The following is an 18,620-nucleotide window of genomic DNA, read 5'->3' on the forward strand; positions in this document are numbered from 1 at the left end:
TTTGGTTGAATTAGGTATTGAAATAATTAACCAAAATTATGCATTTTACATATGAAACAATGTAGAAATTTATCATTTATTTAAAATCTTATGTTCAAATATTGTTTAGAAATAAACCCAAAAAAATAAAAAATCACTTAATGTATTGTCCTGTATCCAGTTAGTATCTTAGTTGCTTTATAGCAATCTTAAAGGTCCAAACACTTAAACACTATGTAATAATTTTCAAAACAAGAGCGTGAACAAAAAATGAAGACCTCAGAGGGCATAATTGCATTTAAATTTTTATTAAGTTTGCATGTGTTTTATCCAATTTTGGAGCTTAACTTCATACATATTAATATTTGAAAAATTTCTGCAATAGTCTAGGGATTCCTAACCTAAATTCTTACTTTGGTTATTCTATTATATTCTTTAAATTGTGATTGTAAAATTGATATGGGATTCGTAATATATAAGAAGAAAATAATATTTTCATTTAAAGACTACTGTCATTAAAAAAAGAGTCCTGGTGGCACTGTGTTTAAAGCGCTCGGCTGCCAACCAAAAGGTTGGTGGTTCGAACCCACCAGCTGCTCCACAGGAGAAAGATGTGGCAGTTAGCTTCCATAAGGATTTACAGCATTGGAAACCCTGTGGGGCAGTTCTACTCTGTCCTACGTGGTTGTATGAGCTGGAATCAACTTGACAGCAGTAGGTTTGGTTGGGTCATCAAAAAATAGGCGGTTGAGGAAAAAAGATTGAGGCATAAATGGATTAGTTTATGAGACAAAAAAAATTACCGTAGTTCGCATGACGACTAGGTGAACTGATAGTTTGGAAGATAAGCAAGCCCAGTTTTCTATTTACTGAAAAAAAATAGATTCATTTTTCACTGAATTTGAGAAATCATTGGAAACTTACGTCTACTAATTTATTGTGAATAGTTAAATGGTAAATCCAGTCATATTTCCCATGGAGGCAAGTTGGCAAGAGCTGTGTGTTTTCTGTTTCTTGAGGTGACACTGTGAATTATAGTAACTCAAAACCAGCACCAACAGCTGACACTAATTTGCTTTCTTGCAGAAATCACAGTGAACAAGTGGACAAGGAGAGAATAATCTTGTAGATGAATTCTCATCCCCATATTAAAGAAAATCTGCATAGACCCTTTTTAAAGTTCTAAACAATAAAGTGAAAGGGAGAAGGAAACTGCTACAATTTCCCTTATTTTCAAATTACCCTGGGCTGCTGACCAGAAAACATCTTCAGTCTCGGGTGCTATTAATTCATAACCTTCACCTGCTCTGAATTAATTAGGGAAACAATTGAGAAATCAATATACAACACTGCACAGTGATCAGAGGACCAGTGACACATGGAAGAGGCCAAAGAATGAATTCTAAGTAACGATGGTTACTGGTGGAGACATGTTCATGCAACACGCATGCACAAAATGAGTCATTATCACCATATGCATGCCCACAGCAGCATGCATGGCCTTATACTAAAACCCTAAGCCCAATGTTCAATTTGATGAGAATCATGTGATTATTACATTTGTGATTCTTTGCATTTGCTGGGATACAGTAGAAAACAGAAGTGAATTTCAAATTTTTAGCCAGGTCCAAATTTATCCAGAGGTACTACCCAGTTACACATTACCGTATGGTAACTGCAGGTCATGCCAGTGATTTCAGACTAATATAGGACACAATTAAAATGATTAGAATGTAATATAAAAAAAATAGAAAATGACTCTCATGCAAGTACAATTTACTACTACAGTAAGCTTAAAACCATACCCCCTGCCATCCAGGAACGTGAAACTAGTTTTAAGGAAACAAAAGAGGAATAAGTGAAGAGAGGCTGTCATGTAGCATTTTGCTTATTTTCTTTAAACTTGTATTCAATTTTTTTTTCACTGAAATAGGCTTATGCGCCTCTTTCATATTGGAATATATTTAGCTTGATATTTGTTTCTTTCAAATGGTTTAAATATTTAGGAAGTGTGCATTGTCAACCTAGGCTTACAGGAGAAAGGAATTCATAATCATTTTGGTGACCCAGCTGAGAAAGTAACAATGTCTACAACAAAATCAAGCCATGATGTCTCCACCAGGCACCTGGGACTAGCTAAGGGCAGCATGAAGATGTTGCACTGAACAGCGCATACAGCAGGCAAGTTAACATGCCGAGTAAAGGGGCACTTTGAGCATCAGATGATGAAATTCGTGTTCGTACGTTACCTTTGACATTGCGACCATTGTCTGTTTTGAGCATATAAGGATAAAAAGGAGAGAAATACAAAAAGAAGACTAAAATTATGGTATATACACTAAATTACCTCTTAAAAACAATCAGAGAAAACGGGATGTAAAAATAGAAAATTTAATCTTTGATTGAAATTAACATATTTTATTATTCAGGAAAGTAAAACGCGTATACTAAAAATAATATCTGTGATAATAAATATTCGTGCTTAAGTATGGGAAACATGTATCTCACTTAATTTAAATGGATTCCAAGATACAGACTTTATAATTATGGCAGTTTGGAGAAAGATATCCCCAGCTGTCTTCAGTTGTCATCAAACCTTTCAACCTTGTCAGAAGCCAGTTTTAGCATATCCTCAACAATCATTTATGTTGAAGACTACACGACATTTTGCATGTTAAGTAATTTTTTCATATAATGCAAGCTATTACACTAATAAGGGAAAACGTTTCTAAAACAATCGGTTACCTTAGCAAACCAATTTGCATTATGAATCACCATTTTATTAACCTCCCCATAAACACATTTCAGTACATATTTTGAAACTAACGAATATAACTGCAAGAGTCATTTCTAGGCAAAAATAATCCCAAGAAATCAGTGACAGGTTTGACTGTTTAAAAGGGGCATGGACTTTTCTTATTTATGTTATTAATACACTCAATGTAGTACCTAACATATTTAGGAATTCATTTACATTAAATGGGTAGTTTTCAAATCTCAGACTTGAGTGTTCTCAGATTTATTTTGAGATTAGCAATCTGACTCTTTGATGCATATTTGCTGCTAACAAAATATGCATTGCTAGTTTTGAAACAAATAAGCTTAAAATAAATGAAGCCATGTAAAAACCATTCAAATATATCCAAGATTTGAAAAATCTGTTCAACATTTTGGTGGCATCTATGCTAACAATGTGCATATTTAAAATCTTAGGCTGTATCATAATTATTTCAAAGCTTACAATGAAGGTAATTCCAATCGTGTGGTCTATTGAATTGCTGGAGTAGACATTCCCTCGGACAGAGATACACAAATAAGATTTTGCCTTACGTGACAACTTGTTCCCTCTTTGAGGGATCACAAAAAGCAAGTGAGGATAGAAGAATCACAGTGAGAGATCTTGGATTACACAGAATTAATACTTCCATCAGAAGGTGGATCAAAAAATCACTAGTAAAAGAACAACTGCTTGCAAGCATTTAAAAATTGTAATTCTACTCACCAAACCTGGGCATTATATATAAAAATGTATAAATTCCAAGAAACATAACCAAAAGCTACACTATATAGTTAATGCTGCTTTGACATTGTAAGGCAGTGTATGTGGTCTGTGTACTGGTGCTAGCTGAGATCTGTTCGTTATTCATCCATGACAAGCATTTAAAATCCTTACAGAAATTTGGCAGTTATTTCATGTCATTGAATCTAATTACAAAAAAATGAGGTTTATATTTTGTATGTCTATTTTTTAAATTTATTTTTCTAGTAATACATTTTTATTGTAATTAAAAATGTATTAATTGCATTGTATTGTAATTAAAAAATGTATTAATTGCGTTGTATTGTAATTAAAGAATGTATTGATACGTTTTTATTGTAATTAAAAATATTGGTCCATGACAGGTTTCACCATAAATGGTTTGAGAAGTACAGTTCTAAGGTACTTGATAATGTGGATTAAATGAGAGAATAATATAAAATATTCCACATTGATATATTTATAAAATATTTAAAGTTTTGTAAAGGCAGCCTATGTACAGAAGGAAATGTCCTCCTCTTGAGTGAGGAGACAGCAATCTGAAATCAAAATTTGGTGTATTTGGGACTTGACCTGTTAACAAATTACATGGATTCATAAAATTAAATTTTATATCATAAATTAAACTCTATTTTAAAAGTTTTCCATCTCAGTTTACTAATGAATAACTTTCTAAAACATATCAAAGTATGTAGCCTTAGGAAGTATAGCTATTTCTACAATAATCAGTGATTTTGTAGCTAAAACTGCTCCAAAGTAGTACAGAATGTCCTCTAAATTTATCAGACTTAGCCACATGTTGACTGCGTCATCTGTAGCACAGTAAGACAGTGATATATTTTCTGAAAATAACATAGCTTGGGTGGGGGAGGAAAATTAAGGATGATCTTAGCACCAAGTATCTATGTGAAGTACTTGTGCTGAGAAATCCAAAAATATTAAATCATCCTTTCTCATATATGGTACTTAATTGTATCAGTAACTGTGTACTAGGTAGAGACCACATAATGAAAACAGCAAAGTTAAATCCTGAAGTCGTAACTACTCAGCACCACGGTCAAAACACAGAATTATGTCTGTGCCAAGCACTGATTATGTACCAGTTTAAGATTCAGATTCTTTTTTTTCCGAATATAGCTATACTGTAATTCAGGTTCTAGGCAATGAAGCCAAGCTCTGAAGAGTCCACGTGACTGCTAAAGATGATGACACCAACTGGACTAACTGAAGCTTATGTCGGTTACTTGAATGACCATATCGAATTTGTTGTTGCTGTTCGGTTGTAGGAACTATTGCCCGAAAGTCAAATTACAGAGATCTTGTTCTGTTAGGAGATATTGCCCATTCCATTACTAGGTGGCATAGAGCCTTAAATGGTTATTCAATTTTGGATCTGTCCTTGATTTTCCTTTCCTTTTGACCCTCTTTGGATGACAGATTAAAATGGATGAGCTAATTGCTCTTGTACCATATATTCTTTTTCAAGCCTATCTTACAGAAAGCTGTTCCTTCTGCTTCGTAATATTGATTTATCTCCCTTTGATTTTTTTTCCCTGCCAACTCGTTTTCTTTTACTGTTTCTGCCTTCTTCACCTCACTGTGCTCTTTAAATAAAGATCCCCCACCCCATGATTCAATCCTAAAATTCCCATTTGAATTTCAGTGTACTATGGTGTACATGACTCATTAGTTTCCAGTGTCTGTGGTTTAGGAACATAATTCACCAGCATGGTCCTTTCAATGTCACACAAACATCTATTGAGCACCTGCCATAAGGTAGGCAATGGGGCTGGATACTAAGGATGCAGAGCTACCTAAGCCACAGCTCCTGTGCTGGAGAAGCTTACAGTAACATAGTTGTTGCATACCTAACAGTGACGGCAAACATGTAATAAATAATAAAAATACAATGTAATAAATGCTACAGTATACGTAAACACTGCTTTGCACACTCACGTGCAAAATCATTTAATTCTTCTGGTCTTGAAAGGGGGAAATGAGCCCCTAAGGTGGGAGGGTGGCATTTGAACTGGGTCTTAAGCTATGAATACTAGAGTCAAGAGGGATGAAGTGGAAAAGAGTATTTCAGGCAGAACAAAGTAATAAACAGAGTAATGAAGCAAGAAAATGCATGATACATTTTTGGGAAAAGGCAATTCTCTTTGTGCAGGTTTAGAATAGAGTATATGGTAGGGGAGGGATGTGTTTCAAGTAGCAGGAGTGAGTGAGGAAACACACAGGATTTACTGCATGGATTGATTGTGGACTCTGGAAATAGGCAGTTCTGGGTTTGCATCCAGACTCTGACAGTGACTAGCTCTGTAACCTTGGGCCAGTTATTTACTTAGCATGGAGCCCTGATGGCATAGTGGTTAAGAGCTTGGCTGCTAACCAAAAGGTGAGCAGTTTGAATCCACCAGCCACTCCTTGGAAACCCTATGGGGCAGTTCTACTCTGTCATATAGGGTCACTATGAGTTGGAACTGACTTGACGGCAACTGGTTTTCTTTTTTTTTTTAGTAAGCCTCAGTTTCTTCATCTAGAAAATAGGCTTTAAAATAGTTCCTAACTCAGAGTTGTTATGAGAATTAAATGAGAGTTAATGTGTGTAAAGCATTAACATTGACTCACACATTGTAAATATTCAAATTTTATCCATTATCCTGCCAATGAGGAATCATTTTTGTCAATGCTTTTTAAGCATCTTATTTCAGTAAAAGGAGACCTAACGACGCAATTGTTAATTGCTGGCTGCTAACCTAAAAGTTGGCAATTCGAACCCACCCAGCAGCTCTGTGGAAGAAAAGACCTGGTGATATGCTTCCACAAAAATTACAGCCCAGAAAACCCTATCGGGCAGTTCTACTCTGTCACATGGGGTCACTATGAGTCAAAAATGACTCGATGGTATATAACAGCATCAACCACTTTCACTACTGGCTAATTTAAGAATGTGGGCATAAAAAGGGCAGGAGGAAATAAATGAATTTTGACTTTGATTTTCAAGTTGGTTTTGGTTGAGATCAGGACATTCAGGGTTATTTTTCCCAAATCTTTCCCCTTCCCCCTATTTAGCCCTGAACTGCGTCAGTTTATAGTTTCTGATCATTCGGTATATCACATTTAATACACCCAATCCTTTGGAAGGAGCTGGTCAATAAAATAGTTGTGTGATGGCACACCACATTTCCTGCGCAGGGCATGATTGCTAAATTAAGCAAAATTAATTATGCTTGAGATCAAAGTGTTCATCACCTACAAGCATCTCATAATAAGCATTAATTAATTAACACCCCATGAGGTAGGCAGATAATGGTTATCATACTGTTACAGAAACCCAGGTACAGAAGCCAGAAGGAACCAAGTTACTCACTAGAGCTCAAAGAGGAAATCAATAACAATCCTGAACGTAGGACTCACCTTTTTAATAGCCTTTAATCACATTTCTTCTCTCAAGGCATAAGGATTAATGTTGAAATAAACAACAATATGAAGATAACCTTTCATTATCCATTATTGCCGTATAAAAAAAGTCAAACGTACCTTCACTGGCATGCCGGTCTCTAAATATGCCCTTGGGGTAGACACTGAATCCTTCTATATCATGCACTGAAGACGCCCTCCGTATACTACAAATGCTTTCCCTGGATCTGGAACGGGTCAGCTGGGAACTGGACTGCAGCATGTCAGGGTAAAGTCGGTCCCATTGCCTTTTGGGAGAGGAATGGTCAAGAGGTCCAGATATGTTCACCAAGGGAGAACATTTGCTGGGCTGTATCAAAGCTTTTGTGTCATCTGCTTCGGAGGGGCTGCAGCTTTCTTTCGTAGGAGACTTAAAGTGCTTCATGGCTATGGAATCATCACTGTGTTTAGATGAATCGATTACTACCACATCAGGGTCTTCCTGTGGTAAGGACTGCTTTCTGTAGGTGAGGACTCTCAGCCCAGGGAACTTCAACCCAAAAAGTTTGCCTACATGAAGACAGGAAACAGCATGACTATAAGATAAAAGAATATATTCCTTAAAAAAACAAAAACAAACAAACAAAAAAAACCCCACCACTACCACCTCCAAAGAAACAACCATTGTTGATTCATGTTAAAACCAGGAAAAAAGACGTATTAACCAGTACTTAATTAAGCCAATTAAAATTGAAACAAAAGGTAATGTAAATAAACTTTTCTGAGAGCAACAGGAATTTTTATATAAATTGTAAGAAAATAGTAAAATAACTTTGTCATTTTTCTGATGGTCAGATATATCCAGTGACGTGAAATCATTATTTGGATGACAACAGGTTTTTTATTTTTATATTTTTTAAATTAAAAACTTCTATTCACTATACATCCCCCTTTCTAGGAATTTGGAGAATGAGTAGAGTTTAGAAAGGAAAAGAAGGGATAGGGTACTATGCGTAAAGACACAGACACAGGAATGGGTACGCTGTGTGTGTGTGTGCGTGTGTGTGTGTGCATGTGATGTAGTGGGGGTAGGAGGGAAGGGAGTGAGGTGGCAGTAAGAAGCTGACCTGACATATCTAGAGGGTTTGGATTGGATAATACTGTGAGTCGAGTTTGGATGGGAAAAGTGGGGTCAATTGTGTATGAACGGTTGTTCATTCCATTTGGAATTCTTCGAAGGCTTTTTGTTTCAGAAAGAAATGTGTTGCAGAGGTAAGAAATTCTATTACTTGACATTTTCCGTTTTTAAATCTGAGAATATGACACTAAATGTTATTTATGATATCGCAGAGTGAATAACGCAATAAAGGGATACAAAATTTAAATATTAAAGGATGAATATTGAAAACTAAAATACTAGCTAATAAACACATAAACTCACTGGTAGTAGGAAAAGAAGTAGATACCATTTTCTACTCTTAACTGAGCAGTAAATGAAAAAAAAAGAAGTATAACCTCTAGTGTTGGCAAAGAACACTGGTGAACATTCTGATACTTTGCTGGCAGAGTGAAAATTGCTACAAACTTTTTGGAAAGTAATCTGTCAATTTCTACTAAAATGAAAAAAATACATTTTTTATTTGACTCACCAATCTCACTTACAGGATATTACAAGGTACAAACACTAGACACAATCCGAATATCCACCAGAAGGAAAAGGTTAAATAAAATATGGCATTTTTATACTTTGGAATCTTATGATGTTTTTAAAAACACAAGAATATATGTTTGTTTTGATTTGGAAGGGCAGTTCGTAATATAGTATTAAGCTAAAAAACAAATTGCAGCTTATTTTTGTATGATGATCTTATTTCATTAAAAATTTTAAGTCTATGTTTATTCATATACATTATATGACAGTGGAGAAAGATATGGAAGAACGTACTCCAAATTTTTGATGTTAATTAGCTCAGTGAGTAGGTTTGAAGGTATAATATATCGCATTCTTTTTTATTTATCTCTATTGTTTGACTGTTAGATCAAGCATGCATTCTTTCATAATTAAAAAAACTAATACAGTTAAACTTCTACACTTAAAACAGAAAGATAAGAGAAAGTATTCAAACAATATTCAGTAATTCAAAGCTTTTTTAAGTATTATATACAAAAAAGTGCAAAGTTTCTAATTTCTGTTGCCAACACAGTAGTCTAGGTCCACATTATCTCATGACTTTATAATTATATGTTTCCCTCCTAGCCAGTCAGCTTGTGTGTTTGGACTACAATATTATCTACCTTCCTATATTATTTAAGGAATCAAATCAACTACATCTGTGGAAAGAGATGATAGAAAACCTCAATATCATCAGTCAGAACAAGGCCAGGAGTCAACAGTGGAACAGACCATCAATTGCTCATACGCCAGTTCAAGTTGAAGTTAAAGAAAATTAGAACAAGTCCATTAGAGCCAAAGGATGACTTTGAGTATATCCCACCTAAATTTAGAGACCATTGAGCACTAACGACTGAAGACCAGACTAGTTGTGGAATGACATCAAGAACATTATACATGAAGAGAGCAAGAGGTCACTAAAAAGATAGGAAAGAAAGAAAAGACCAAAATGGAGGTCAGAAGAGACTCTGAAACTTGCCCTTGAACGTTGAGTAGCTTAAGTGAAAGGAAGAAATGATAAAGTCAAAGAGCTGAACATAAGATTTCAAAGGGCAGCTCAAGAAGACAAAGTAAAGTATTATAATGAAATGTGCAAGGACCTGGAGATAGAAAACCAAAAGGGAAGAACACACTCGGCTTTTCTCAAGCTGAAAGAACTACAGAAAAATTCAAGCCTCAAGTTGCAATATTGAAGGTTTCTACAGGAAAAACATTAAGCAACGTAGAAAGCATCAAAAAAAGATGGAAAGAATACACAGAGTCACGGTACCAAAACGAATTAGTTGATGTTCAAACATTTCAGGAGGTAGCATATGATCAAGAACTGATGGTACTGAAAGAAGAGGTCTAAGCTGCACTGAAGGCATTGGCAAAAAACAACGCCCCAAGAATAGACAGAATACTAGTTGAGACGTTTCAACAAACAGATGCAACCCTGGAAACACTCACTCATCTATGCCAAGAAATTTGGAAGACAGCTATTTGGCCAACTGACTGGAAGAGATCCATATTTGTACCTATTCCAAAGAAAGGTGATTCAACAGAATGCGGGAATTATTGAACAGTACCATTAATATCACACACAAGTAAAATTTTGCTGAAAATCATTCAAAAGTGGTTGCAGCAATAAATCAACAGGGAACCACCAGAGATCAAAGCCAGATTCAGAAGAGGTCACAGAACAAGGGATATCATTGCTGATGTCAGATGGATCCTGGCTGAAAAGAGACTACCAGAAGGATGTTTACCTGTGTTTTATTCTGTGGCGTTCGACTGTGGATTATAACAAATTATGGATAACACTGAGAAGAATGGGAATTCCAGAACGCTTAACTGTGCTCATGAGGAACCAAGAAGCAGTCATTTGAACAGAACAAGGGAATATTGCATAGTTTAAAATTACGAAAGGTGTGTGTCAGAGTCGTATCCTTTCACCATACTTATTCAATCTGTATGCTGAGAAAATAAGCCAAGAAGCTGGCCTATATAAAGAAGAAGGTGATATCAGAACTGGAGGAAAACTAATTAACAACCTGCAATATGCAGATGACACAACCTTGCTTGTTGAAAGTGAAGAGGACTTGAAGCACTTACTGATGAAGATCAAAGACCACAGACGTCAGTATGGATTACGCCTCAACATAAAGTAAATAAAAATTCTCACAACTGGACCAATAAGCAACATCATGATAAACAGAGAAAAAATTGAAGTCGTTAAGGATTCCATTTTACTTGGATCCACAATCAACACCCATGGAAGCAGCAGTCAAGAAATCAAATGATACATTGCATTGAGCAAATCTGTTGCAAAAGACCTCTTTAAAGTGTTGAAAAGCAAAGATGTTACTTTAAGGACAAAGGTGTGCTTGACCCAAGTCACGGTGTTTTCATTTGCCTCATATGCATGTGAAAGCTGGACAATGACTAAGGAAGACTGAAGAAGAATTGATGCCTTTGAATTATGATGTTGGTGAAGAATATTGAATATACCATGGACTGCTAGAAGAATGAACAAATCTGTCTTGGAAGATGTACATCCAGAATACTCCTTAGAAGCTAGAGGGTGACATTTTGTCTCACATACTTTGGACATATTATCAGGAGGGACCAGTCCCTGGAGAAGGACATCACGCTTCATAAAGTAGAGGGTCAGCAAAAAAGAGGAAGACCCTCAACGAGATAGATTGACACAGTGGCTGCAACAATGGGCTCAAGCATAACAACGATTGTGAGGATGATGCAGGACCAGGCAGTGTTTCGTTCTGTTGTACATGAGGTAGCTATGAGTAGGAACTGACTCAATGGCACCTAACAACAATAACAACAACAACATGTTCTTTAAATGTTATAGGCATTGTTATCTTTCCTATATTTACTATGAGGTTTTCCTCAGTGCATTGAGGATGGTTCTAAAGCATAAAAGAACACTTTCAAAACTTATAACAACTCTCCATTTTATTTCACTTAGGCTTCCACTTGATGGTCTCGTCTACACACATATTTTCAACTACCATCTTTAATCCAATGACTCATAAGTTTGTATTTCCAGCCCAGACCTCTCTTCTGAGTCCCAAACCTGCATATCTAATGGCCTCATCAATATGTCCATTTAGAAATCATAAAGATATTACAAGATCTCATAGCAATACACTGCTGGTGGTGTTGCAAAAGGTACATCTACCATGGAAAACAGTATGGCACTTCCTCCAAAAGCTAGAAGTACAAATACCTTATGATCCAGCAATCCCACTCCTAGGTATATACCCTAGAGATCTAATAGCAGTGACACGAATTGACATATGCACACCTATATTCATTGCAGCATTATTCACAATAGCAAAAAGATGGGAACAACCTATGTGCCCATCAACAGATGAATGGATAAACAAATTGTGGTACATACACACAATGGAATACTACGCAGCTATAAAGAATAATGAGGAGTCCTCAAAACATCTTATAACATGGATAAATCTGGAGGACATTATGCTGAGTGAAATAAATCTATTACAAAAGGACAAATATTGCAGGTCTCACTTTTATAAATAGACAAGAATATGTAAACACACAGAAAAGAACATTCTTTGATGGTTACCAGGGATGAGATGGGGAGGAAGAGGGAATCACTTTCTAGAATAGACATGTGTTATTTTTGGTAATGGAAAAGGCAATACCAAACATGGTAAATGATGACCAGTGTAAACTATGACACTAAGAAGTATACAAGAATAAGGAACAATTTTGGTAAATGCTATAACTTATACAATTTTGCAACAATAGTTAATAACAACCAAAAAATATGTGTGTGGTCACATAGGTAGATATGTATGCATATATGTGTATGGGAAGGCACATGTGAGTATATTGGTGAGCATGTACAGATGTATCTGTAGGCATACATATATACATGTTTGTGTGCGCTGCATATATATTCATATATGCAATAAAGCCCATAGGGAGCACAGTTATGGATACTTCCAAGACATAACCAAACACTTCATGGGATTGGTTTACTGAGTCTGAAGACTTAAGACCATAGTCTCAGGGAGGAACTTGGTCAATTGGCATAACATAGCTCATAAAGATAGTGTTCTACATCCTAGTTTGGTGAGTAGCATCTGAAATCTTAAAAGCTTGCATGCAGCCCTCTAAGATACAACTATTGATCTGTACTTGTCTGGAGCGAAAGAGAAAGAAGGAAACCAAAGACTCAAAGAAGAAACTAGTCTACAGGACTAATAGCCCACACGAACCACAGCCTCATCTATCCTGAAACCAGAAGAAATAGTGCCCGGCCACCACTACCAACCATTCAGACCAAGGACACAATAGATGGTCACAGATAGAATGGGAGAAAAATGTAGAACAAACTTCAAATTCCTAACAAAAGGCTAGACTTACTGGACTGGTATAGACTAAAGCATCCCTTGAGACTGTTGCCCTGAGATGCACTTTAAACTTGGAACTAAAGCTACTCCTGGAGGTCACCTTTCCATCGAATAATAGATTAGCTCATAAAATAAACAATATCATCCTTGAGTACTGTGCTCCTTTAAATAATTGTCCATATGAGACCAAATGGTCAATATTTACCCTAAAGGAAAGATGAGAAGGTAAGCAGAGGCAGGGAAGCTATATTAATGGAAACAGAACAACCAAAATGGAAATAATGAGAATGCCGACACAGTTTTAAAAATGTAACCAATGTCACTGAACAATATGTATACAAATTGTTAAATGGGAGCCTAATTTGCTGTGTAAACTTTCACCAAAAATGCAATAAAATAAAAAGAAATCTCATAGCAAATCCATTCTCATAATCTATTCTTCCAAACATAGCCCTTTTTGTTAGGGAATAGGACCATAATCCATCCAGTTGTACAAGTCTGAGACTCAAGAGCCAATCTAGGTACTGTTCTCTCTTTCACCTCATCCCCATATTGATCAATTCGCAGATTATGATGGTTTCACCTCCTGAATATCTTTTTAATGTTTCCACCTCTCTCATGTTCACCCCTCTCACTTTTGTCCAAACTGCTATCGTGCTTCACCTGATTGCCTGCGATAGCATGCTAATCACTTTCTACATTTGCACATTTACTTTCCATCCTTTAAAAAAATCACTTAAAAAAAATCATTTCTGATCATGTAGATTATTGCTTACCACCTCCTCTCCCCATCAATAACTTCCTGCTTTGGGGAAAAAGACAAAACTATTTCTACTTTGTGTAAACTACCCCTCCAGCTCCATCTCTCCGCCTTGCTCTCTAGGATCTAGCCACTTGGATCTTTTTAATTCCTCAGGCTTTTTAATTCCTCCAGAGGCCTATGCTTTTTTCAGATTCAGGACTTCCTTCTGTTTGATACTTTTTACTTTACCTCCTTAGCTTATCCTTCAGATTTTAGCTCCCAAGTTATTTCCTTAGTGAAACTTTTCCTTTCCTCTATACTAGGCTAGCAGCTACTTCACACCTTTCACCACAGTTAGTAATTACACATTTGTTCATTTTCTGATTAACACTTCTCTCTCTCACTGGACTGTAGGCCTCATAAGGGCAAGGATTCTGTCTATTTTGCTCACCATTGAGTCCCAGCCCCAACAGAATGCCTGACCACAGGACATGAATTTTCATGAACAAATTCTAAACTGAAAATGTGCTTTAATTTTGACTTTAAAAAAAGTAGAGTATTTGATTACTTTACTATCTTAGAGAATCTTAGCCTCCTGGAATGTGGACTAGTATCAGCTCATGTTTACCAAAAGTGATTGATTGAGCATAACCCAATAGCTTATGGAAATGGTCAACTCTATCATGCCCTGGGAGTCCCTGGGTGGGGCAAATGGTTAAGTGCTTGGCTCTTACTAACCGAAAGGTTGGTGATTCGAATCTATCCAGAGTTGCCTTGAAAGAAAGCCCTGGTGAACTACTTCCAAAATATCACAGCCATTGAAAACCCTATGGAACTGTTCTATTCTGAAACGCACGGGGTTGCTATGAGCTGGAATCAACTCGTTGGCAACTGGTTTGGTTTGGGTTTTTTATACTATGCAGAATATACCTATTGGGGTCCTGGTGGTACAGTGGTTAAGAACTTGGCTGCTAATCAAAAGGTTGGCAGTTTGAGTCCACCAGCCACTCCTTGGAAACCCTATGGGGCAGTTCTGCTCTGTCCTATAGGGCTGACATGAGTCAGAACTGACTCAACAGCAAAGGGTTTGGTTTTTTTTTTACATGCCTGTTACAACTCTTTTTGTTAATTTTATGTTTTATTGCAGAGATAATTAATTGCTATCATTCTATTTTTAGAAAGTAAACAAAATTGTTTCCAACTCTTGATCATGTAGTGAAGTTTATGTAAAATACCTGTTAGAGAAAATTTTAGACTTAGGCTAATTTTTTATTGTAAGCTTTCATTTGTGGGCTAGTAATTAACAGTGTTAAATATAATAGGAATAGAATTTATCTCTCTGGGAAAAGACATGACACAATGCACAGACAAATCCCCAGTAAATTCAGCATTAAACTTTGAATTAATAAAATATGGATGAGAGAAACCAATCTGTGAAAATAAGATTAAGCAACAAGTGCATCACAGAAACTGTTTTGCAAGCGTTCGTACAGACTTCTCCTAACAACTTTTATATGCTCAAGTAAATTGCCAAGTTAAAAATCAGTGAACTGCATCAAAGTCATTTGATCAGTTTTTAATGCACACAAAATTGAGTTATAAAGCAATTTACAAATCAATTCTGCAAGCTTATTACAATTCATTGAAGGTCAGTCTCTACTTTTATTCATTTTTAATTAGTTACATTACTCTCCTTCTTTAAAACAATTCACTGGTTTTCTTAAATTAATGACCACGCAAGGCATTTAGCTTACTCCTATAGTTTAGTCATATCCAAGGTGGTACAGATGGTCTTTTCTGCACCACTGGGTTAACATGATCATGTTATATTGCATTACAGATTTAGTTGTCTAACTGTAGTTCATCTGGAAAGAATACACGTTGAGAATTTTGTTCACAGCTAGCACTTTCAGGAATGAAATATAAAAAATAGATGAGGGTAACCTTATAGTTCTTATCACTGAAAAAAAACCTTATAAGTTGAGTCTCATATTTTACTATTTTTTTATAGCTTTGAATAATTAAAATAATACTATGTTGTCTAAAAACAAACAAGCAAACTAACGTATTGCGGTCAAGTCGATTCTGACTCATAGCGACCCTATAGGAGAGAGAACTGCCCCACAGAGTTACCAAGGAGCAGGCTGGTAGATTCAAACTACCGACCTCTTGGTTAGCAGCCGAGCTCTTAACCACTACACCGCCGGGGCACTCAATAAATCTAAAATAAAAAAAAGAAGACAATTTCTCACATATTTTTCCCAAATTCCCAGAATGACAAATACCACTAAACTACTTACCTAAACATAATTCTTTAAAATACATTTTTCTCCAAGAAGGTATGTAGTTTCTAACATATATAAAACCATTAATTCCTACTATAACATCTTTCTTTCTCATGACATGTCACTTTTTTGAAGTTGCTGAATACTAATTTGGCAGATGCATCTACATATATCCCATGCTGTATTTAATTAGGGGCTTTTCACTTTTCAACCAAAGAAGCTCACAGCTATTCCCATGGTCTTTTTCTTTGAAAGGCCTGGTATTAGACTTCAATCTACATATGCAAAGATGTTAGATACTCGGCCCACGGTCAAATAGGAAATCAGGGTACAATCAGAACAAAGCAGCAGTTTTCTCAATTTAATTTCAGTATTATCCATGATTTGGTGTTTTCTTGGGTCATAAACACCCACACGAGAGTCTGATGAAAATCATGACTTCTTGTCTCTAAATAAATGTAGATAAATGCATACACAGAATTTTGCTTATGATTTTGGAAGTTAAATGACTATCCATCCATCAAAACCCTTCCACTGACCTGCCCTCATATCCCACACGATTCGTAGACTCAATATTCCTTCCAGTTTTGAAGTTCTTTGCTTTCCTATTTGTGCTACCCATATTTTTCATAAAATCCTTAATGATCACAACTACATTTTTTACCCTATTTACTATGGTAATGAAGCTTTAGATAATGGTTTCATTAAACTTCCCCAAACTGAGCAACCGCAACTAACTGAGCCATTATTTATTCTCTCCCTTGACTTTGGGAGCTGGTCTCAACTACTAGAGTTTGATAGAAAACCATTTAATTTATTTTAACCTCAAACAATTCTTCTAAATTAGGAGCTTATCAAGGAATATTAGAAATAATCATCTCTTCTGCAGAAAAACAAATATTTCTGCAAAATCCTCCACTTTGTCACAAGCATTGAATTTCCTCACAATGCAGTTGCAAATTCCTAATTATTCCCTTGGTTCAATTTCTCATCATTTCTATGAAATTTCAGAACTTTAATTATTTAATAACTTTATGATCAAAATCCAACTAAGTAAAATTAGAAAAATTGTACTCTTGCTTGGTACTGATTAGCTGAATTATAGACTGAAAAGTAGACAAAAATTTAAGTTCAAGCAGTCTTACGTGCTAGAGAATATAATGGGGGTAAAGAGAAGACATATATGTGTAGGGGGAGTGAGGTGGCGGGGAATTTGGAAGCCATAAACAGAGAAATTTCCCCTCACAAAGGATTAAGGATAGTGGAACAGTATCTTAGATTGGATCCCTGAAAACTCTTGGCAAACAGTTTAATGAGAAGTGCTCTCAGGAGATAGATCTATAAAGAAGCAAGGAAGGGAGGAAGACAGGATCCGGCATGAATTGCCCTGCAATTGTAACTGAAGCTTCAGCCAATCCTATGGGGAGTTCTGGAGCTGGGATAGCCCTTCAGAGTTATACCAAATTGAAAACAGGCTCTCTGGCTTTGTGTCCCTGCATCACCCAGTCATTGGCCACAGTCATCCCATGGGAAGGGCCATAATCTTGGGAGAAGCAGTTCCCTCCTTTGACTATTATGTGCCCTCGAGGGTCCCTACTCCCAGCAGCTGGGCTTGGATGTGTCAGCCTTGAGGAGAGGGTCTGGGCTGAGGGCCAGTATCCAGTACAGGGGGAAAGAGAGAGCCAGCTTTTGGTCTGAAACAATTATGACCTGAATTAAGTCTACTGTCAGCTATTATCACACAAAATAAGAATCTGTAAGTTATTATCAATGTACCTTTCAAAAATCAGGGTATTTGCAAGTATGGCACTTAAATTGGAAGCCTTAAAAACATAGTATAATTTTTCTCCAGCCAGCTATCTATGGATGCGCGGAGAAACCAAGCCTTTGATCCCTGAGTCAGAGACAGCAAATGATCGAATTTGACTGGAGAAATGGGGAAGATAATTGACATATCTGCTTTTGCTTTTTTAGGGAGAAAACTTACATAGAGGCCCTCAGCACAGTGATGAGAGATTCCTACTCCTAAATATGTGAGGGTATATGATGCCACCCATGGGCTGCCGGAGCAACCTAGAATGTTGTCAAAAAGGCTGTAGCTAACAGTAGACTGGGGAAAAAATATCATTCAGTGTGAAATAAGTACTGACCAAGTGGTTACCTTGGTTAGTGGATGAAAAATGGGGCAATGTAGACAGGGCAGTTCTGGTGTTAGTAATAACACAAGATCACCACGGAATTCACTCATCTAGTAAACCTAAACTAAATCTCCCTTTAAGGGAGCATGATGTGGTCAGCAACACTTTGAAAAACTAAGAATCTTGTGACAGTGATGAAGTCATCTCCGAGGTTCACTGTTCAGCCTGGGAGTGAACAGCCCCATAAAACCAAGTGGGACTGATGGGGCACGGCAGTCCAGGGACAAGGGCCAGAAGGCAGAATGGGACAGAAAAACTGGTGATAGGGAACCCAAGGTTGAGTAAGGATAGTGTTGATGTGTTGTGAGGTTGTTAATCATTGTCATAGGGCAACATGTGTACTGACTGTTAAATGAGAAACTATTTTGTTCTGTAAGCCTTCATCTAAAGTGAGAATAGCAGCACAATTGGAAGAG

The 18,620-nt window shown here is 36.5% G+C and overlaps 1 protein-coding gene across 2 annotated transcripts in view; it reads right to left on the reverse strand.

Moving 5' to 3' along the window:
- Positions 1–18,620, reverse strand: part of KCNH7 (potassium voltage-gated channel subfamily H member 7) — a 532,073-nt gene that overhangs the window by 133,200 nt on the left and 380,253 nt on the right. The window contains exons 4-5 of one of the 2 annotated variants that reach the window (XM_004375431.2): positions 7,061–7,489; positions 2,229–2,249 (exon numbers count right to left, since the gene is read on the reverse strand). In XM_004375431.2, coding sequence (XP_004375488.1) covers positions 2,229–2,249; positions 7,061–7,489 — 450 coding nt within the window. The remainder of the gene's footprint in view (positions 1–2,228; positions 2,250–7,060; positions 7,490–18,620) is intronic. The other variant, XM_012555277.2, reaches the window with a different exon arrangement.

The sequence above is a fragment of the Trichechus manatus genome, unplaced genomic scaffold (assembly GCF_000243295.1).
Source record: "Trichechus manatus latirostris isolate Lorelei unplaced genomic scaffold, TriManLat1.0 scaffold00036, whole genome shotgun sequence".
NCBI classification, from domain to species: Eukaryota; Metazoa; Chordata; class Mammalia; order Sirenia; family Trichechidae; genus Trichechus; species Trichechus manatus.